General features: G+C 56.6%; 1 protein-coding gene across 1 annotated transcript in view; it reads right to left on the bottom strand.

The window, feature by feature from the left end:
- Positions 1 to 45: 45 nt before the first annotated feature.
- FBXO42 (F-box protein 42) overlaps positions 46 to 21,847 on the bottom strand; it is a 34,714-nt gene continuing 12,912 nt past the window's right edge. The window contains exons 4-9 of the mRNA XM_040084713.2: positions 5,874 to 6,027; positions 4,853 to 4,963; positions 4,518 to 4,614; positions 3,679 to 3,735; positions 3,090 to 3,206; positions 46 to 2,960 (exon numbers count right to left, since the gene is read on the bottom strand). Of these exons, the coding sequence (XP_039940647.1) occupies positions 1,884 to 2,960; positions 3,090 to 3,206; positions 3,679 to 3,735; positions 4,518 to 4,614; positions 4,853 to 4,963; positions 5,874 to 6,027 (1,613 nt within the window). The 3' untranslated portion in view covers positions 46 to 1,883. The remainder of the gene's footprint in view (positions 2,961 to 3,089; positions 3,207 to 3,678; positions 3,736 to 4,517; positions 4,615 to 4,852; positions 4,964 to 5,873; positions 6,028 to 21,847) is intronic.

The raw sequence follows: 21,847 nt of genomic DNA, 5'->3' as shown, positions 1-21,847 counted from the left end.
CCACCCCACCCCACCCCAAAAGCACCAACCATCCGTTTCTTTTCCTTTTTATTTGTTAAACCACTAAAAATTCGTTGGGAAGGGGGGGGGAAGGACCCCCATGAACCCCCCCCCAAAATGTACACAAGATTTTAAATATCACCGGAATCGCTTCCCATTCCTGCGCTCGGCCCGGGAATGACGGCGGGGGGACACCTGAGTCGCGGGGAGGGGGGGACACCTCGCTCACAGCACCAGCAGCTCCCGCGGGATTCGGGGGGCAGGGATCCCGATTTGGGCTGAATCTCTCGTGAACGGCACAGAACACGCGTTTCCCGGCCGGGGGGATCCCGGGAGCGGTGCAGGATGTAAACGCTGGGAGAGCACCCTGGAGGGATGCTCCGCAGGGAGAAGGACACCAAGGCGCCGTCCATCCCTGGGTTTGACTCTTTTTTTGGGGGACGGATGACAAAAAACATGCAAAGGGGACGCGGGGATCGATGCCGAAGCCTCGACCGCCTTCCCCACGGCCACGCTTGGAGAAGGAAAATTCCACAGCTCACCCAAGGTGCTCCTGAGGTCTGGGGGGTTTTTTTTTTTGGGGGGGGGGGGGAGAAAAAATTGCGTTTTGCTTTCCCTTAGGACAAATCAAATCGTTCGGGGATGAACGGGAGAGGTGGGGTTCGACGAGGGATTTATTCACAGAGATGGAAATGCCGCGGGTTGAGCAAGTCCCTCCCCATCCCCACGCGGCTGGGATGGGATTTAAGGCTCCGACCGGCAAAAAGCTCAGTGGGAATGGAGAACAAAATCTTAGGGAAGAAGGGACCACGTCATGGCGCTGCCGGCTTGGGGAGGGCTCCCTGGTTTGAGGGTGCTGGAGGTTGTTGACCAAAACCTGGCAGAATCCGCCCCGTTTTTCCCCCCGCTCTCGAGGGGACAGGGAAGGAGGGCGGTTGTCCCAGAAGGACGCACAGGTTCAATCCCTTCGGATTTGGATTTAATCTTTGCGGAAGGAGGCACGTGCAAAGATGAGGTGAAGTTACTGCATCGAGGCTGCCCTCAGATTTACCAGTATCTGCCCTTTTCCCTGGAAAACCCACCCTGTTCCCAGGCTCCAAGGGGCTGCTTCGGCCTTGAACGGGTTTCAGGCCGTTGAATGAAATGAAACCTTTAAATCGAGAAGGGAATTGGCAGCCCAACATGTCAGTTTTGGGGGGATAATGGGATTTTCAGAGTATTCTGGCTGGTCAGAGGGGATCAGGGCTGATCCCGAAGCCTGATCCAGCAGGGCAGGGAGAAGAGGGATGCTAACAATCAAGATTTTTGGCATTTTGTCACAAAAAAATGTCCTTTCCTCCTTCTTTTGGTCCTGCCTGGAGGACAGGAACGAGCGGCAGGTGAGAGGCAAAATAAAAAGGCATCGTGTTTCTGTTGAGCAAAGGTTGGCAGCGCTGGGAGATTCCCAGTGGGATATTGCTGTTGTTTTCCTGACGGAGTCGAGCACGGAATTAATCAAGCTAACAGCCTCCTGCCTGCTGGAATCTGGGTTGTTCCTATAAAACCGCTTCTACTCACAACCCACGAGGAGTTTCGGAGAGAGACCGAGACTTGCAAACTCTTGGAAAATAAACCCAGGAGGATCCTGGCTGGCGGGATTCCCTGGCTGCTCACCCCAAATCCTCGGATCCTCGGGCCTTTCCCCGCCTGTAAACACGACTCGCCCAACTGGGGTCTTACTGGGAACTGCCGGGGCAGCGCTGGAGGGTTTGCTTGGACTTTTATTGTTTTCCTGCTCCCTAATTCACAGTTTGAACGCCTGCGTGTCGGGAAGGGGCTCGGGAAGGAGGAAGAGCCGCGGGGACGGAGGGGACGGGCGGCGGCGGCGGCGGGCGGGGGCCGCATTATCTCTTTGCTCGCACAAAGTACAAGGCATTTGTTTTGGGGTAATATTTGACGTTTTGTTTCTTGTCCATGAGGCCACCGAATATGATCAGCTCCCCTCGGCCTTGCACCACCGTGTGTAAACTGGTCTCAGGCGGCCCCACCACGGAGCTGCTGTTGAACACTTTCCACTTGACTCGCCCCTGCTCCTTGGTGTCCTTAATGTCCAGCACGTACATCTGCATGGGCTTGCAGTTCATGCTCTGGTACAGCGGCTTGCCCACGTTCAGCGACTGCGGCGGGTGGTGCCCGAGGCGCCGGGCGATGGGCGGCAGCGAGTGCGCCTCGCCCTGGGCAGCGCCCGGCCGTGCCGAGCCCGGCTCGGCGCCCGGGGACCCCGGGGACGACGCCAGCGGAGGGCTGAGCGCGGCCGAGGCCGAGGCGGCTTTGGAGGAGAGGGCTTTGACGGCCTCGAGGCTGCGGCGCAGCGCGCCGGGGGACACGGCTCCGGGCAGGGCGGCGTGGGGCGGGGTGTGGACGCCGTTGGTGTGCTCCGGGGGGTTCCGCGTGCCCGCCGTCCTGCCCTCCGCGCCGTCCAGCTGGCACGGGAGGGACGTGGGCTTCTGCTGCCAGCCCGGCTCCGCGGAGGCCAGGCGCAGGTCCCTCTGCTCGGGCAGCGAGCCCCGGCGCGGCGCCAGGGCCGGCCCCGCCTTGAGGTCGAATCCCTCGGCGGCCGAGGGGGTGCTGGGGGACAGGGCCTGCACGGGGCTGTCCAGGGAGGCCCCGCCGGCCGGCGCCGCGCCGGGCGACACGGTGCCGCCGTTGAGCACCGGGGAGCTGTCCCCTCTGGCCGGGGACAGGCTGCCCTCCCGCGAGCCCGACGGCGTCTGCCTGCGGGGCCGCAGGGTGCCCCAGCGGCCGTTGACGCAGGGAGCCTCGTCCGTGTTCCTGACGGGAGACTGGGAGCGGAATTCCCGCGTCTCGGGCACCAGGGCGGGCGGCGTGGCACTGATGGGAGACGGGCGGGAGTTGAGGCTGGGGCTCAGCGGGGCTCTCCCGCTGGGAGCTTGGCTGAAGACCACGACGCACTGCCCCACCTGCGGGGAGAGCAGGGAACGGACATCAGGACCCTTTGTGCCGGGGAGGAGCGGTTACGGAGCATTTTGGGCAGGGGATAAGGAGGGAGGGATGCGCGTGAGGGAGCAGGGACCCCGCTGCGTCCATACCCTGCACGCGGGATGGCACCACAGCTCCGGGGCTCCGTGGTCCTCGTTCTCCACCTTGAGCGGCTGCCACGTCCAGGGGTTGGCCTGCATGTGCAGCAACCAGGCGTCTTTGAACAGCTGGCGAGGGAAGGGTGACAGATTCAGCAACCCGGGCTGAGTTTTAGGAGCCCAGGCTGAGATTTAGCCCAGTTTGCTGCTGGGCTCAGCCCACCAGGGCCACGGTGGGAGCAGTGCTTTGCTGCTGCAGACAGAGCATGCTGACCCAGAGCAGGAGCCGATCGCCCATGAGTGACTACACCCCACCACGGCCGTGGATAAATCCCTTCCTTCCCATCTGCTATCCCAGTACAAAGTCAGGGCTCATCCTGACAAGCCTCAGTGAACCCAGAGAGCAGCTCAGAGAGCGCCTGGGGTGTTTTTTATTAATTAAAGCAGCTCCAGCAACAGCTAAACAGCTTCTCTGGAAAATCTACCAGGTGGGTGCCCAGATTTGAGGAGCAAAATGCCAGCGACGTGCAGAGTGCCCCCATCCCAAACCCAGCCCCCAGGTGCCAGGGGGTGTGATGTCCCTGCTCCCCCAGGTACTCACTGCATTGGGACCCCCACAGCCGCCGAGGATTAAAATGGTCTCGTTGTCTATCACGATCTGGAGGGGAAAAAGGAGAGTTTCAGCTCAGGAAGGATTTCTGGCCAGGCCTCCAAGGGCAGACAGAGGCAGGTGTTCAGCTGCACGGGCCTTGCTGGGCTCTGAGTGGCCCGGGATGAGGAGTGGAGCTGGGATGGAGCCGGTTGTGCTGGGCCCGGGACAGAGCGGGATGCAGGGCTCATCCCACTCCTCGTCCCAAACGAGTTCCTCTCACCAAGGGGAGCAGTCGCCCTTCCCAAAGCACCCTCTGCAAAGCAGGCGAAGGTGGAAGGATTGTTTGGGAGGGCAGGTGCTGGCAGCAGGCTGATCACTGCTGCTGGTGGGGGAGAGATCCCTGCGGGCTCCTTTCCCAGGGCATGGAAAGGCGCGTTCCAGCACGAGCCATCCGAGCCCTGCTGGGTGCCCTGGTGGGACCAGCCACACTCTGGGAATCATCTGGGACCATCCCAGATGGGGACACCTGCCCCAGGCAGGCGACAGCCACGAGCTCCCTGCCCGGGCAGGCGGTGCTGGGGCCGTGCTTGGAGCGGGAGCAATCCCGAGTCAATCCCGGGATGGAGCCAAAGCAGGCTGTGCCACCTCTCCATCGATCTGAGGTGCCACAGGGCAGGAGCGGGGTTAAACCAGGGATTTGTTCATCAGAGCTCTGAGTCACTGCGGGAGACCGGGACTGTGCCCACACGGAGAGGGCCCGGCGGGCAAGGGCTCCACAGATAACTTGGGAATGAACCTGTGGAGAGCTGCCTGGAGCTGGGAGCGAGGCTGTGCCCGGCGGAGCTCACCTGGGACTGGCCCCCGCGCGGGTGAGGGCTGGGCCCGGAGATGCTGGGCTTGGACCAAGCCCACTGCTCCAGATCCAGCACCCAGACGTCGTTGCTCCTGCGGGGATGAGAAAACACGGGCTGAGGATACAACCAGGGATGTGGAAGTCGGGCTCAGCGCTGGGTTTTACGGCAGGATTGGGATTTCTGCAGGTTGGAGCCTTGGGATTTGCTGCCAGAGGCGAAGGGAGTGCTACGGCAGCAGGCAGACCCCAAAATCCTGCAAGAATCCAAGACCATCCCAACCCACCCCGGCTCACAGGGGCGCTTCTCAGGCACCCTCAGCCCAAACTTACATCTGTCGGGATCCAAGGGAGCCCCCAAAAACGATCATTTTGTCTTCGATGACACAGGAGGAGTGTCCTGCCATGGGAGGGGGGCCGTGGGTGGTCATGATGCAGTTCCACCTGGGAAGAGAGGCAGGAACACATTCCTCAGTGAAGGAAAACGTTGGATGAAAAGCCAAACAAAAAAATCCCAGTGGCCTGCAAATTCCTCAAGAACGTGTCACGGGGGAAAACGACAGGGAAAACCTCCAAATATCCAAATAGCAACAAAACTAATTAGAAATCCCAATGTGCTAAACATTTTTAAGGCATGACCAAATCCCATGGCCAAGTTGGGAACATCTCCCCTTCCAATTAAGTCTGCCTCGAATTCTTTCCAAGAGGTTTAATTACAGAGTTGTAATGACACTGCCCAAAGTGCACTGGGTAATTGATACTTTGGAGGATGAAAAGTTCTCGGTGCAAGAGGAGCAGGAACCTTCTCTTTGATACAGCATTCTCCTTCTCACACACACGATCAATGAGAAAGCTGTGTCTAAAATGAAACGGTGTTTAAAGAGAAAAGGAAAATTCCTGCCAGCTCCACGGACACTGCTGGATGTTCAGGTCCTGGAGCTATAAAGGCAGAGGTTGAAGTGATGGAGAAATCTGATTTATCACATCTCCCTGAGGGAACTGACTTCTGGATCATCACTAAAAACAAGACCTCCAGCACTTCAGGCTTATCTCAGAAACGCCTCAGTGCTCCCAGCCAAAGTGATAAGGCATTTGAAACACCCAGGTTTCCCACCTGCACAGGGATGCTCAGGCAGCCTGCAGGATTATTTAGCTACAAGTCCAGAACCATATGGAAGCAACAGCACCCACAAGGTGCTTGGCAGGACCCCATCCTCAGCTCTGCCGCGCTCGTGTGGCTCTTTTTGTTTCAGAAAGAGCATTCGAGACACACCTGGGAAACCAGGACAGCTTCCCAGGCATTCCACCAGCTGCATTCCAGAGCCATTTTTCCTGGATCAAAGCCTGCTCTTACCAGTTTTTGGAGGGGGAGTACGTGTGGATCTCATCGAAGAACCTCTCGGGCTGGTGCAGGGGGTAAGGGCTGGGCCGGGTCCACCCCCCAAAAAGCACCAGCAGGTCCTTGTAGACCACCAGCGTGGCCCCAGCCTTGGGAGAGGGGTAGGAACCTGGCAGGGAGGGAGGAAAAGTTAGGAAAACCCTGTTTGAACACCAGCCCCCAACTCTGCATCGTTTCTTCCCGAAGTGTCACAACTTGGAGACTCTGCCTTCCCCCAAAAAATGAAAATAACAGGAAAAAAAAAGAAAGGAAAAAAAAAAGAGAAACAGGCAAAATTAGAGCTGGGAGCCTGGGAAGAAAACTCTGCCAATTTGTGTCATGGTAATTAGTAGGAGCCTGAAAGCACATCTCAAACACAGCAAAACATCTGTCACTCACTGGCAGGAAATTGCTGGTTTTCCAGCATATCCCTCCAAATTATTGCTTTAGCGCCGAATAAAAGCAATAATTACCTCCAAATACCTCGTAACATCTCTGCCCAAGGAGGGAGGGAGAAGGGAGACAATTCCAAGGCACCCGGAGTGGCTCGTGCAAATGTGCGGGGTGCTCACAAGCGGTGGCACTCGCTGAACCCCGGGTTAGAAAAGGAAGCCCTGAACGCTCTGGCTGTGAATGAAGTCATTCCTTGAGCCTTCAAGATGCAGTGCTGCTCTAAAAATCATGGAAAACCTTTCTGTGTGGCCTGTTTGAGGTTCAAAGGGCTCTGCAGGGACCAGGGCCTCATGGGCAGGACCCGCACAATGATGTGACTCCTGGGCTTGGTGCCGTTGGGATTTGCTGTGCTCAGATAATTCCATGGGTTTTCCAGAGCTCCCCTCTCAGCCTACTGCTGCTCCTGTGGCCCCTGGCCACCCCAGCCCTGCAAAGCTGTGGCTGCTCATTCCCTGGCAGTGTCCCAGGCCAGGCTGGATGGGACCTGGAGCACCCTGGGACAGTGGAAGGTGTCCCTGGCCATGGCAGGGGGTGGAATGGGATGAGTTTTAAGGTCCCTTCCAACCCAAACAATTCTGGGATTCTGGTATTCCTGTGGAACATGTCCCTGCCCATGGAAAGAGGGTGGAATGAGAAGAGCTTTAGGTCCTCCTAACCCAAACCTTTCTGGGATTTTATGGTTCTTAACCCGCTCGGTGCAGGAGCAGCCTCAAAGCAAGAAACCTGTTGGCCAGAGCAACTATCAAAGGATTCGATCCCTTTGAATTTATGTTGGGAAATCGGCCACGATCCGCCGCAAAATCCCAACCCCTGCCCGCCCCTGGAGCCAGAGGTGCTGTGTCACCACCCTGCTGATGTGTGAGGTGCTGAGCTGCTTCCCAGGAGCAGCTAGAGCCTCTCCAGCCCCGCTGACTCCGAGCATCCTCCCTCCCACGGCGGTCACCAGCACCCGGCACATTCCTCCACCTCTGCAGCCACTCTTCCCAGTTAATCCTGGAATGCCCATCCCAGCCCCACGGCTCCGTGTCCGCCTCTGGGAGAGGGGCAGCTCAAGGGCACGGCTCACACCTCTCCGAAACAGCCGATGCTCTGACCTGGCCTCCGTCCCCTCCCCTGTCCCAGCAGGACTCAGAGACACAATTTTAGCAGGGAATGACACCCAGAACAGACTATATTTAAAAGAAACCAGAGCAGCTATTTTAGGACGTTGCAGCTGAGGGAAGCAATTCCATCGCGATGGGTTCCAGGTGCTGAGAGGGAAGAGCCCAGCAAAAAGCAGCCCCACGCCTGGTGCAGAGATGGCTGCAGTGTCCCCGAGCCCTTCCCCAGGGACAAAGCCTTCTGCTGCCCTCAGCCTCACGGAGAGGAGGGAAAAATGGGAATAAAGCTCTGCAGAAGCACTTAATGCAAGGTAACGTGTGGCCAGAGCTGTAGCAAGGTGAGGACGAGATGCCAGTGAGGGTCACGTTTGGTTACTCCCTGTTCCCGAATTCCAGTTTTCCTGGCTTGTTCCATGTGTGCAATTCATTAACCCACAGCAGCAGGTTTCCAGCCTAAATAATTCCCTGGCAGTGCAGAAAGTTTTTCTCCTAAGCACAATAAAACATTTGTGCCCCAGCTGGAGAATCCTAGACGGGTGATTCTGGGATCCACAAGGCGCTGGGGTTAAATTGGGTTCTTTTTAAACAAAAAGGGGCAGCTAGAGTCATTCTAGGATGGAAAAACATTAGCACCCTGCTCAGAAAGGTCTGGGATGGAGCAGAGAGGAAAGTCACCCTCCCACTGCTGTGACATGAAGGTCAACCCCGGCCTCATCCGCGGAGACAATTCCCAAGTGAGTCAGTGCCGTGCAAACAGCCCAGGGCAGGGGCCAGCCCCGGTTTTTCAGGAAGCTTTGCCTGTTATTGGACATTGTACGGATGTAAATGAGCTGAGTTTCATTCTGCAATGCAGGAAAACTCTTCATTTTACATGTCAAAGGAGTGCCGGCCTCTCAAAGCCTCTTCCAACAGCAAAACCAGGGTATCTGTGGACGTTCTCCACAAATGAGATGCACCACAAGCATCTCCAGGACCTTGTGATGGAGCAGGAACGCCTGGAAATCTGGAGAATTAATGCTGTTTATCCCTAAAGCAGGGGAGAGCTGCTGGGTCCTCGGGAAGGGCAGGAACGTCCCGCGGGAGCTGCTGGAAGGGGGAAGGCACGGGCAGCGCCGTGACCTCAGCGCTCAGGCATGCGAAGGAGCCCGGAACACAGGGACATCAAAGGGACGCCGGGACCTGCTCAAAGTCCGAGCCCTCTGGAGGATGTGGGAGGTGGGAGCGGCCCTTCAAAGACTCCCAGGAACACACAGGATCCTCTCTGGGACTGCACAAGGATCGGGCTGAGGAGCCGTCAGAACCTTGGTAATGAATTGCACTGGTTCCCACTGCTCCCAGCGGGGAACCGGCTGCAGCCCCGAGCTCCCCACCCCAGCCACACCATCCAGCCCCACATCCAGGTTATCCTTCCCTGACACCATCCAGCCCCACATCCAGGTTATCCTTCCCTAACAGCATCCAGCCCCACATCCAGGTTATCCTTCCCTGACACTATCCCACCCCACATCCAGGTTATCCTTCCCTGACACCATCCAGCCCCACATCCAGGTTATCCTTCCCCGACACCAACCAGCCCCACATCCAGGTTATCCTTCCCCGACACCAACCAGCCCCACATCCAGGTTATCCTTCCCCAACACCATCCAGCCCCACATCCAGGTTATCCTTCCCTAACAGCATCCAGCCCCACATCCAGGTTATCCTTCCCTGACACCATCCAGCCCCACATCCAGGTTATCCTTCCCTGACTCCATCCCGCCCCACATCCAGGTTATCCTTCCCTGACTCCATCCTGCCCCACATCCAGGTTATCCTTCCCTGACACTATCCCACCCCACATCCAGGTTATCCTTCCCTGACACCATCCCGCCCCACATCCAGGTTATCCTTCCCTGACTCCATCCTGCCCCACATCCAGGTTATCCTTCCCTGACACTATCCCACCCCACATCCAGGTTATCCTTCCCTGACACCATCCAGCCCCACATCCAGGTTATCCTTCCCTAACAGCATCCCACCCCACATCCAGGTTATCCTTCCCTAACAGCATCCTGCCCCACATCCAGGTTATCCTTCCCTAACAGCATCCAGCCCCACATCCAGGTTATCCTTCCCTGACACCAACCAGCCCCACATCCAGGTTATCCTTCCCTAACAGCATCCAGCCCCACATCCAGGTTATCCTTCCCTGACACCATCCAGCCCCACATCCAGGTTATCCTTCCCTGACACCATCCAGCCCCACATCCAGGTTATCCTTCCCTGACACCATCCAGCCCCCCATCCAGGTTATCCTTCCCTGACACCATCCAGCCCCACATCCAGGTTATCCTTCCCTGACACCATCCAGCCCCACATCCAGGTTATCCTTCCCTGACACCATCCAGCCCCACATCCAGGTTATCCTTCCCTGACTCCATCCCGCCCCACATCCAGGTTATCCTTCCCTGACTCCATCCTGCCCCACATCCAGGTTATCCTTCCCTGACACTATCCCACCCCACATCCAGGTTATCCTTCCCTGACACCATCCCGCCCCACATCCAGGTTATCCTTCCCTGACTCCATCCTGCCCCACATCCAGGTTATCCTTCCCTGACACTATCCCACCCCACATCCAGGTTATCCTTCCCTGACACCATCCAGCCCCACATCCAGGTTATCCTTCCCTAACAGCATCCCACCCCACATCCAGGTTATCCTTCCCTAACAGCATCCTGCCCCACATCCAGGTTATCCTTCCCTGACACCATCCCACCCCACATCCATGCTATCCTTCCCTGACTCCATCCAGCCCCACATCCAGGTTATCCTTCCCTGACTCCATCCCGCCCCACATCCATGCTATCCTTCCCTGACTCCATCCCGCCCCACATCCAGGTTATCCTTCCCTGACTCCATCCCGCCCCACATCCAGGTTATCCTTCCCTGACTCCATCCCGCCCCACATCCATGCTATCCTTCCCTGACTCCATCCCACCCCACATCCAGGTTATCCTTCCCTGACTCCATCCCACCCCACATCCAGGTTATCCTTCCCTGACTCCATCCCACCCCACATCCAGGTTATCCTTCCCTAACACCAACCAGCCCCACATCCAGGTTATCCTTCCCTGACTCCATCCAGCCCCACATCCAGGTTATCCTTCCCTGACTCCATCCCGCCCCACATCCATGCTATCCTTCCCTGACTCCATCCCGCCCCACATCCAGGTTATCCTTCCCTGACTCCATCCCGCCCCACATCCAGGTTATCCTTCCCTGACTCCATCCCGCCCCACATCCAGGTTATCCTTCCCTGACTCCATCCAGCCCCACATCCAGGTTATCCTTCCCTGACTCCATCCAGCCCCACATCCAGGTTATCCTTCCCTGACTCCATCCCGCCCCACATCCATGCTATCCTTCCCTGACTCCATCCCAGCCCCACATCCAGGTTATCCTTCCCTAACAGCATCCAGCCCCACATCCAGGTTATCCTTCCCTGACTCCATCCAGCCCCACATCCAGGTTATCCTTCCCTAACAGCATCCTGCCCCACATCCAGGTTATCCTTCCCTGACACCATCCAGCCCCACATCCAGGTTATCCTTCCCTGACACCATCCCGCCCCACATCCAGGTTATCCTTCCCTGACACCATCCCACCCCACATCCAGGTTATCCTTCCCTGACTCCATCCCACCCCACATCCAGGTTATCCTTCCCTGACACCATCCAGCCCCACATCCAGGTTCTCTTTCCTGGGGATAAAGGTTCAAACAGGCTGAGGCTGTAGCACAATTCACCCCCGAGGGCAGCAGGCCCCACATCCCTGCACAGCTGATGCTGTTCTTTCGGCTGGGATGAGGAGCTAAAAGCTGGGCTGAGCTATTTTTTTCCCAGCTGATGGATTTTCCTGGCTCACAAAACCAAAAAACCAGCCAGCCAAAGATCTCCGGCTTCCACAGATGTTTGGAAAAGAAATGCCAGCCTCTGATCGCTCCCGACACAAGCTCTGGGTGTTTTATCTGTGTTGGATCTGTCCTTATAAGCAGTTTTTAAAGCCCAGTTATCCAGCCCTCTAAAGCCACCGGAGCCGCACGCGCACAGATTAACGGGAACAAAGGAAATGCCTGGCTTGAAGGGCACGTGGGACACAGAGTGCCAGACCAGCCTTTTACCTCGGGAAGGGACAGCCCTAAGAGACTCCAAAAACCAGCTGGAGTGGGGAGCAGAAGTGGTCACCCGTGGTTATCTGCTGGGATTGCTCAGGTGGAAGGATCGGCTCAGGTCGATGGGGTTGGGGAATATTCTACAGGAGGGGCTGGAGCGGGGCCGAGGGTCTGCACTGGCCTGGGGGAAGGAACACACGGAAAGAGTCGTGTCAAGGGGATCAGTGTTGAGGAGCTTTCATTCTGGAGAAGGATGAGATGAGAGCTGCAGCCAGGAGCTGTTTCTGCTGGTTCTGGTGGATCCTGCAGGATCCGACTGCCACCATCACGGCCAATCGGGTTTCCACAGAACACCCGAATAACCAAAGCCGTGTGTCCAATCTCAAAGCTGAGGAATTAGAGGGAGCTGCTCCAGCACCCCGTGGATTGCAAGCAGTAAAGGAATCCAAGCTCCCAGGTTCAAAAGCCACCTGCAATCTGCACTGCAGAGGTACAGGAAACCATCCCTGGGGAGGGCTCAGGGCTGTCCTTTCACAAGAATCCTGGAATGATTTCGGTTGGAAGGGACCTTAAAGCTCCTCCCAATTCACCCCCTGCCATGGCCAGGACACCTTCCACCATTCCAGGGTGCTCCAAGCCCTGTCCAGCCTGGCCTTGGACACTTTTTCCCAAGGCAGGATGGTGCCTGTTTTGCACACCGAGTTGTTCCAAACTGGATCCAACCCTGCTCACCATGAGTTTTGTGTTTCCATGCTCAGGCAGCAGCAGAGCCGTATCCAGGGGCTGGTTTTCAGTCTGGCTTTTAGACTGGACCTGGATTTTCAAATCCCGCTTTCCAGCCTGTAACCCTCATCCACCCCAACCGAGGGATGGCCCTGACTACATCCCACCTCCCAGAGTTCCACCCCAAACTTGTGTGACAGCCTGAAATCCCCAAATCCTTCCCCTTCAACCAGCAGCAAAACCAGAGAAGGAAAGAACAATAAATCCCTCTGCTTCCCAGGCCAGCCAGGAGTTTTCCACAGCAGCCGGCAGATTCATCCAGATCCCTGTCAGGTTCCCCAAAGGGAAGAGGACAAGCTGGGGAGCAGCAGTCCAGAGGCCAGAGGAGGATGAGCATCCCAGCAATCCCAGCACTAGCACTGGATTTGGGCGATGCCAAAGGAGCACTCCTATGGGAAGAGCAGACATTCCTGTTGCACACCCGCTCATTGCCAAAGTCAAACCCAACACTGAGGGCTCTGCTCAGCTGCCTCGGATCCAGCATTTGACATTCACCTGTTTTTAATCCCAAAACGTCTAAAACAGAGCACTGGGATTACGAACATGTTCTAGACCAGCTCTGCCCAAACCGTAGAGCCTTTAAAAGCCACAGAAGTATCATTTTCTCTTACCAAAACCACAGGCAATTTAGTGTTCCCTTCCAGAAAAACCCCAAATTCCATGCTGGGAAGCAGACAGGAATTCAGCCTTGCAGGAGTTTTAAGGAAAAACTGAACAAGATCTGATCTGTCTCCTCAGCAACGAGACAAAACCTCTGCGGGCACAACCTCTCGGGAAGGAAGGGGGGGAATATCCCGAGTGTATTTGCAGTTTTTGGGGGGCACATCAGCAACCCCCCGATGTGACACAGACAGAATTCCCACCGCGCTCCCAGTGTGGGATTTCCACCCTGCAGTGACTCAGGACTCTGGTACAAGCCCAGTCAAACCCCGGCGTGGAAGCGAAGCTTTGGTTTCTTGCAATCTCTGGGAGGTGGAAGCAGAAGCCCTGGGGAGGATCAGTCACCTTCATGCTGTTGCAAGGTGCCCGTGGGTATTTTTTTAACCCCGGCATTTGTGAGGCGCTGCCACTCCGATAAAGCCCTGGAAAAGGAGAGGCAGTGCCCTCTGAACCCTGTGCAACTGGATTTACTGAGTCACTCTGTGCTAACGCCTGGCAAAAATGTCCTCATGCAGCAATTGAGCAAACAGTGCCGAGATAACCGCGCCAGAGCGCCGCGGGCTCGGCCTCTTATCTCCCAACAGCCATGAATGGGGATCGCCACAATTCCCGCTGCAATTCCTGCCGCAATTCCCACAGCTCCACTGCAGGAGAGGCTTTACTGGGATACACCCTTCCCCTTCTCCCCGGCAGCATTGCCCCGGGGTGCCGGGTGCTCCTCGGGGTGAGGTCGCCCTTGGCAATCATCCTTCAGGAAAGGCGGATTTGGCCCCGCACGAGGCGCTGCTCTTGCAAAAGCCGCCGTTCCCTCTCTGTGGGCAGAATCCCCACCATCCACCTCTCCCTGACTCCACGCTCGCGTTTTTATTCCCCCTGAAGTGACGCTGTCCCGCAGCCTTCTCCGGTGATTTAACAGCCTGACACCTCCCCAGATCAGCCCCGGTGTAATTAAAGAGCTCGGCGCTCCCGGAAAGGGCTGAGCAGCTCCCGCTGCTTGTGTTCCCTGCAGGAGGCGAGGGAAGAGATGGGAATTGCTGGCTCAGGCTCCCCAGCCCTGAGGAGGGGGTAATTGCAGGGCAGGGAGGAGCTCGGGGTGGGATAGCGGGGCTGTGTCCCAGCCCTGCTGAGCTCCGCACTTTCCGCTCCCGGATCGTTTCCCGCGGTGCGACGGAGGCGGCGGCGGCCGCCCCGACGTTGGAGAATCCCAAAATGAGCGGTGTTCCAGGAAATGGCCGCTGTGTAATTTGGTGAGGTTACAGCTACCACGGGGCTCCAAACCTCAACTATCCTCCAAAGAGTACCCTGTGGGCACAGCCAGAGAATCCCAGAATGATCTGGGGTGGAAGGGACCTTAAAGCTCATCCCATTCCACCCCTGCCATGGGCCAGGACACCTTCCACTGGACCATTTTCCTCCAAGCCCTGTCCAGCCTGGCCTTGGACACTTTTGGGGATGAGGAACCCACAACCCTTCTGTCAGAGGGAGGAAGCGCAAAAAGCCTGGGAAGAGCCAGGGCTTTGCTGCTCCCAATATTTGCTGCAAGGACAACAGTTATTTACTGAATCGCCAGCATCTTCCCGCTGGAATTCCCAGCACAGGAAGGGAAATTCAGTCCAGCTCTTGGCACTCCCATTTTCAACCCATCGGTTCCTGAACTGTGCTCCCTCCATGCCAGGGAAGCTCTTTTCTCCCTCATTCTGGTAATTCCAGCCCTGAACACCAAACTCCCTGAATATTTCATGTCAAGAACCAAAATCCACCTTTGGACTGCGGACAAGCACGAGCGAGCGCTCCGTCATTCCGCGTGCCTGCCCCATTCCCCGAGAGTTCTACAGCAGATGTTTGGGGGCAAGATTAAAATCAGGCCATGGAGCGGCAGGATGCGGAGAGGCTCGGAAGGCAAATCGTGCTGGGTCCGGATTAAACTGCCCCGGGAGTGCTGCCGGCTCAATCCCGAGTATCACACACGTAATCCCGGCGCACAGAGTCCTCAAGGCAAAGGCTGGGCTGCCTTGGAAGGAGCTCTTGCCGATAGATGTCAGCACAGCCTGCCCGAAATTCCCCGGACGACCTCTCCTTCCCAGCTGACAGTGCAGCCAGGGGATAGCGGGGTTTTATCCCTCTGACCCCACGATGGACAGGGAGGGAGCTGCTCAGGGGAGAAGGCGCTGTCAGACAGCCAGGGAAACGGAATGATTGGATGTTAAATGACCGGGGAATTTGTGTCCAGGGAAACCATCACCCCTGGGTGCCTCCCACGCCTCGGGAAGGAGGGGATCAGCTCCCTCTGGGGTGCAACACATTCATGAGACGTGAGACACCACCAGTGTCAACAACCCCGTGTGTGGCTCCGGGGTTTCGAGCCTTTTTCCTGAAAAGGAAATAAATTGGAGATGCTTTGTCTGAGCCACGGTTCGCAAATTCCTCAGCTCCAACCAAACTCGGACGAGCAAGAAATTAAATTCTCCGCAGGGCTGGGAAATCAAATGTCAGGAAAAATTTAAAAAAAAATCCTGATAGAAAAAAACCCAAAAAACCTCTTGGAAAATCCAGCCCAATTTCTGTCTAGGTTAAAGGACCTGCATTTTGGGATCATTAAAATGCAAATTGTTCTGCAAGTGTCCAAGGTAGGAGGAGGGAATACCAGGTATTACTACTACTACTAGTACCTACTAGTACTACTAGGAGGGGTTCCTACTCAACGCTGGAAGTGTCCAAGGCCAGGCTGGACAGGGCTTGAAGCACGCTGGGATAGTGGAAGGTGTCCCAGCAGAACAAGGTGAGACCCCCCAAGCCCGTACCGAGGGAAGAGGGAAAGCAGAGGAACTGAGGGAAGAGGGAAAGCAGATCCCCACTCAAGAACCCGCTTCCCTTCAAGCCGCTCCTCTCCCAGCCTCCTCAGCATTTCCCTCTATTCCCTTCCCACAGGACTCCTGCCACGTCAGGCTGAGCTGTCCGGGGCAGGGCAGGAGGGCATCCACAGGGTGAGGGATCATTCCCTGCGGGAGCGCTACAGTCGGACACTGCCTCCCTGCCCTGCTGACCAAGGCAGCCGAACCCTGCTCCCAGGAGCCCATTTCCCACAGCGGGGAATGTTTTCCCCCCGCGTTTTGCCCACGGATAAAAATTGGCTGAACTTCCAAGTCCTGTGGTGTGTGGAGAGCAGGGAATGAGAGACGGGAAGTGCTTTGGCCTGCTGGGGTAAAACTCCTCTGCCAGCCCCGTGGCAGCTCAGCCGACTGAGCCAGCCCCTGGTCCTGGGCACATTCCCTCCTCCCTGGGCGAGTAATCCATGGCTTCTTCAAAGCCATTCCCGGCTGCCTCCGGCACCGCATTCCTGGGAGGCAGCGGCGTCCCGAGGCCCAGGCACGCCTTACTGTAATTGCTGAACCGACTCTGCCCCCTCCCCTGCAGCTCCGAGAGCGGAAAGCAGTCACCGAGTGACTCTGTGACCCTGGCGGATATCGGGAGCGGCTGGAACAGCGCTGGGAACGCAGCATTGATAAGGAGGTGCCATCTGGAGGGAGGGGCAGGATGCAGCCAGGTAGGGCCGGGGGGAGGGAGGGATGTGGGAAGCGAGGCTATTTCAGATGTGGGATTCAGGAGACAGAGGACAGGAATGTTTTCCGCTAGTGGCGGTGATCCTCACCCATTTCCCAGCGTTGTCTGACCGTCAACGCTCCAGCAGGAAAGCCCTCCACCCCGCTAGGCTCTCCAAGCACGTGCCTCTGTTTGTGGGGAGCAGATTCCCAGGCCGGGGAGGGATCCCAGACATGGATCCTTTGGCTTCTCCTGCCTGGCTGAGTGGAGGCACGTGTGGGATGAATCCTTGTGAACGGTTCACCACACACTCAGTTTGGATGTGGGTTTTGTACCTGCGTGTCCCTGGGACTGATCCCTGCCAGGCCCGCCAGGGTGGCCACCCAAGGATGGATGCCAGTGGAATGTGGTCTGGATCCAGACAAACAAAAACCTTCCAGAGGTTAAACACAGACAGCGATGCCACGAGCCGGAGGAGGACAGAGCCTGGCAAATCAAAGGGAGGGGAGGTGTGTGCTGTAAACCTAAACCCATGGATTAATCTCCTGGAAACCAGCAGCGCCTTCCCAACCAGGCAGCAGCTGACACACACACAGACAAAAAACACAAACCAAAACAAAAACAAACAAAAAATCCCCCTTCACTTCATTAGGGTTGATTTTTCATCTCTTGCCCTTGAGATATTTCATACTGAACACCACAAATTCCATTAGAGACGTTCTGCAAAGCCAGCCAGGCAAAGAGAGGAACAAATAAACGTTAGCTGGATCCAAGGGCTGGGAACAGCCCTGCTCCCACCTCGGAGCTGCCAGTCCACCCTCTGCAAGGGCAGGAATGAAGTCCAAACTCTGTATCCAGGGATATTGCTGGAGAGTTCGTCTGTCAAAGGCTTTGCAGGAACGGTCACTCACCTCCTTGTAAAAGTGGGAGCCCAAGAAAGGAGGAAGAAAAATCAATATATTTAAACTGGAGAAAGTAATTCCAAGCAACCGGTGCTGGGACAGCCTCTCCCTCAAAGGGTAGCACGGGACAAAGCCTGGAAAGTCCCGGTTTTGCTCCAGAAGGGCAAAAATGAGAGGTGGGATAAGGAAGAAATGGAGTGTGTGTAAGGGAGAATTCAGGTGTGTGATCAGGAGGAAACTGGATGTGTGATAAGGAAGAAACCAGGTGCGGGATAAGAAAGCTCCAGGCAGGAGGCTCACAGGATCAAAGCTGAGATTCCGAAGGGGTCAAGTCACTCCGAGCTCGAGACTCCAAGAGCCTTTGGCTGGTGGTGGGAAAGCTATGGATTTTTGGAAGATAACATGGAATGTTTCAGCTCTGCAGAGGCAGGAATGGGCCTTACTGCCACCAAACTCAAAGGGCAACGAGGAAAGAGCCACCCAGATGAGGAAAAGAGTTGGAAAAAGCTTTCCTCTCTTCCAGGCATACCAGCACAAGGGATTTCCATCCACTCCATTAACCTGCTCCACTTTGGAGGCCCAGGCACTCATAATTACAGAGGTTATTCCGTGCCAGGAATCAGCTCCTGCATCCTTTGGGCTCCCGGGAGCCCAACAGTGACCACATGGCTGCAGTGGGCTCAAGGTGATCCCGGGTTTTGAATTAAACAGCTTTGCCTTCAATCAGACGGGGCCGTGGGGCACCACAGCGAGGTCAGAGGCACGGGAGGACGCCAAGGGAATTTTGCAGCCAGAGCTTCGGTCAGGTCAGCATTTTGGGGGGTTTTAATGCCCAAAGCAAGGCTGTGCCTGGGATCCCTGTGAGAGAAGTGACTGTAAGGGGAACGGAGCTGCAGTGTGGGGTCAGGGCAGAGCACTGCAGTTACTGCCCTGCAGAGAGCCCCTGACATTGGAAAACCCCGCCGGACCATCGAGTCCAACCTCTGCCCAAGGCTCTCCTTGTCACCCAGCCCAGTGAGCGCCGTGGCCTTCCTTGGACACCTCCAGGGATGGGCACTCCAATCCCCCCTGGGCAGCCCCTGCCAATCCCTGAGCACCCTTTCCATGGGGAAATTCCTGCTGCTGTCCAAGCTGAGCCTCCCCTGGCCCAGCCTGAGGCCGTTCCCTCTCCTCCTGTCCCTGTTCCCTGGGAATAAACCCCGACCTCCACCTGGCTGTCCCCTCCTGTCAGGGAGTTGTGCAGAGCCTCCTTTTCTCCAGGCTGAGCCCCTTTCCAGCTCCCTCAGCCCCTCCTGGTGCTGCAGCCCCTTCCCAGCTCCGTTCCCATCTCTGGACACACTCCAGCCCCTCCAGGTCCTTCCTGAATTGAGGGGCCCAGGACTGGAAACAGCTGATGCAAAACATGACCCTGAACTAAACGAGCTGCACAATCTGCAGTCACAGAGGGTTTAAATCCACACGTGAGGAGCTTCCCACTATTTCCACACCTCTGTTTATTCCTCAGATTCCCCCCAGAGCCCTTGGACAGCCCTGCTCCTGTCCCAGTGGGATTCATTCCCCGAGTGCCGGTGCTGCTCTGGTTTGTGGCTGTGCAGGGCTGGATCCTGTGGGATCCCGAACGATCCAGCACCATCTCCCCTCCTCAGGAATCCCCTCAGTCCTCCCCCGTGTCTCCTTCAGCTCCACAAAGCTCCCAGAGCTGAGGAGATCCCAGCTGAGGAATTCACTCTGGAGCGGGACCAGCACCGTGAAACTCCACTGACAGTTTGGAAAATTGTTTTGAAAACTCGCCGCTGTTTTCTAGAAAGGGGAGATGAAAACAAGGCTGGGCTTTTCTAGCTCGGGGCAAGGTTTTTGCACAGCTTTGTCAAGGCCAAACCTCTCTGCTCCACGAGCCACGGGGAGGTTTCTCCACCAGGACCACATCTGACACCAGCAGTCTCTCCCGAGCCTCTCCTGCCTCCTTCGGGCCGTTGCTTTTGTTGACACAACACCATCAAAGGCACCTTCCCCTCAGTCACAAAGGGAAACCCGATCCTCCCACTCCCGGCGCGGAGGGGCTGGGGAAGAGCTCCGCCAGGAGGAAGCGCGGGCAGAGGGCTTTTACTGCGTCCTGCGAAGGCCACCCAGGACGTTTAAACACAAACCCCAGGGAGGAGGACTCCGCTCATTGCCAGGCTGGAGCAGGGAGAGGATCAAAGCCTCACACGGAGTTCGGCCTGCAAGCCTGGTTCAATCCCGAAATCCTAAGATGAGAAGCTTTCCCATCTCCCCAGCGTGACTGCAGGGACAGAAAACACCAGAAGTCCTGGGGAGGTGTCCGTGCCTGGGCAAGGGTGGCTCAGGGCAGCAGCCCCAGGAGTCTCCTCCCAGCAAGAGGAAAAGCGGAGCCTCGGGGCTCCCGAACTCCTGTGGGATCGGAGAGGGATATCCCGGCCTGGCAGTGGGAAAACACACAGGGGCTGGGAGGGACGGGGCCCTTCCCAGCCCTCCTGCCTCCCCAGGCAGCTGCAGGAAGGGGGATGATAGAACAGACCCAAGAGGAGGATGTGCAGATCCTGCAGGGCTTCAGCGGGAATTCCTCTCCCTGCAAAGCCCGGCTCGTTCCAGCACCATTCCTGACTTAATAAACACAAGAGGCTCAGTTTTAAAAGGAAAAGCTTTTCACCTCTGTGCCATGAGCCCCTGGGAGAGCAAAGCTCCTGGACTTTTTCTCCCTAATCCAAAAAGGCATTTTCTGGTGTGGTTCTGGCCGAGAGAGGCCAAGTGCAGGACTCTGAGGAACTGGAACCAGGGAACCCATGGACGGACAAAGCCTGCAGAGAGACACAGCCTGGAACAGCCCAGGCAGGGCAGCAGCAGACTGCCTGGGGACACACTGCCCACCCTGCCTGTGAGTTATCCCTGCAGCATGTGAGCGACAGGAGGCTCAGATGGTTCTCTGGGAGCCTCCAGCAGCTCCCCTTGCACAGGGATGGGTGGGAGCTCACCAGAAGAGCTTCACAGACCTGCATGGAAACAGGACAAACCTTCCTTGTCTGCAGGGACGCAGATCCAGGGATGAATCCCGGCTCAGCCAAATGCAGGCATCAGCAAAGGGCTCACCACAACCCCCTGCAGCTCCCATTGCATGAAGTCATGGAATCATGGAATGGTTTGGCGTGGAAAGGACATTAAAGCCCATCCAGTCCCGTGGGCAGGGACACCTTCCACTGTCCCAGGGTGCTCCAAGCCCTGTGCAGCCTGGCCTTGGGCACCTCCAATCCGTGCCAGGGCCTCATCCCCCTCACAGGGAACAATTCCTTCCCAATATCCCATCTGACCCTGCCCTCTGGCATTCCAGGCCCTTGTCCAAAGTCCATCTCCAGCATTCTTGGAGCCCTTCCAGGTACTGAAAGTCCTGGGACTCCCTGTCTCAAAGAGGGTTTGTTTTCTTCCCTGGCTGTATTTTTGGGGAGCAGCAGGAACTCTCACCGCTGAAACCAGCGTGCTCCAGCTGGACTCACACGAGTGGGGCCTCACAGCTAGATAAACAGATTCCAGCATAAACCACCCCCAGTCCTCCATCAGGATCCCCTGAGCACAGATGGGCTCAAATTCCAACAACTGCCCAGGTTAATTGTGCAAGTGAGGGCAAGGAAAGCATCCCCAAGACATGGAAAAGGCCTCTGCCTGCCAGGGACCACCTACCCTGGGACAGCACTGCAGCATCCCACACATGGGGCTGGTAATTATCCTGCTCCTGCTCCAGCAGATCCTGCGTGGGACGGGAAAGGGTGGGAGCAGCTCCACAATGCCCAGGAGAGCTCGAGGGAGAAGAGCTGGGAGGCACTTTCCGAAAACAGAGATCCTGCTGCCTGCCACCCTCCTTTCCAGAGCGTCCAACCCCACCAAAAGCTCTCCAGAAGAGTCAGGCACCAACTCTCTTGTGCTGCTCCAGCCCCATCAGTCACACGTCAAAGCCATTGTTTCAGATCTAAGCAAAAAAATACTTTGAAACCTCAAAAATTAGGGTTTTTTGAAGTAATTATCTCCCTCCTCCGTCTCTGAGACGAAAGGAGCCCAGGCCAATTATTTCTTTGAAGGCTAAATATTTACTCCCAGATGAAGCAGCTTGGGCTGGAGGGGAATTATCCAGCTCTGATGTCATCTCATGCCTGGGAGCCAGAAAACCCGGATGGAAACAGGTAGGAACAAACAACAACAACAACAACAACAAGAGAGTGTTTTCTCCTCGAAAAGCCTCTCAGAAAGGGATGAAGTTGTGTCCAAGACATTGTGCTCCCATTCCCTGCCCAGGGCTCGTTAGAGAAGATGCTTGACGAGGGCACAGCTGGAGCGTGAGGGAACCTCTTCGGG

This window comes from Hirundo rustica, chromosome 22, assembly GCF_015227805.2.
Source record: "Hirundo rustica isolate bHirRus1 chromosome 22, bHirRus1.pri.v3, whole genome shotgun sequence".
Taxonomy (NCBI): Eukaryota; Metazoa; Chordata; class Aves; order Passeriformes; family Hirundinidae; genus Hirundo; species Hirundo rustica.
The sequence above is the reverse complement of the archived record's forward strand: the minus strand, read 5'-3'. Positions and strand labels throughout refer to the sequence as shown.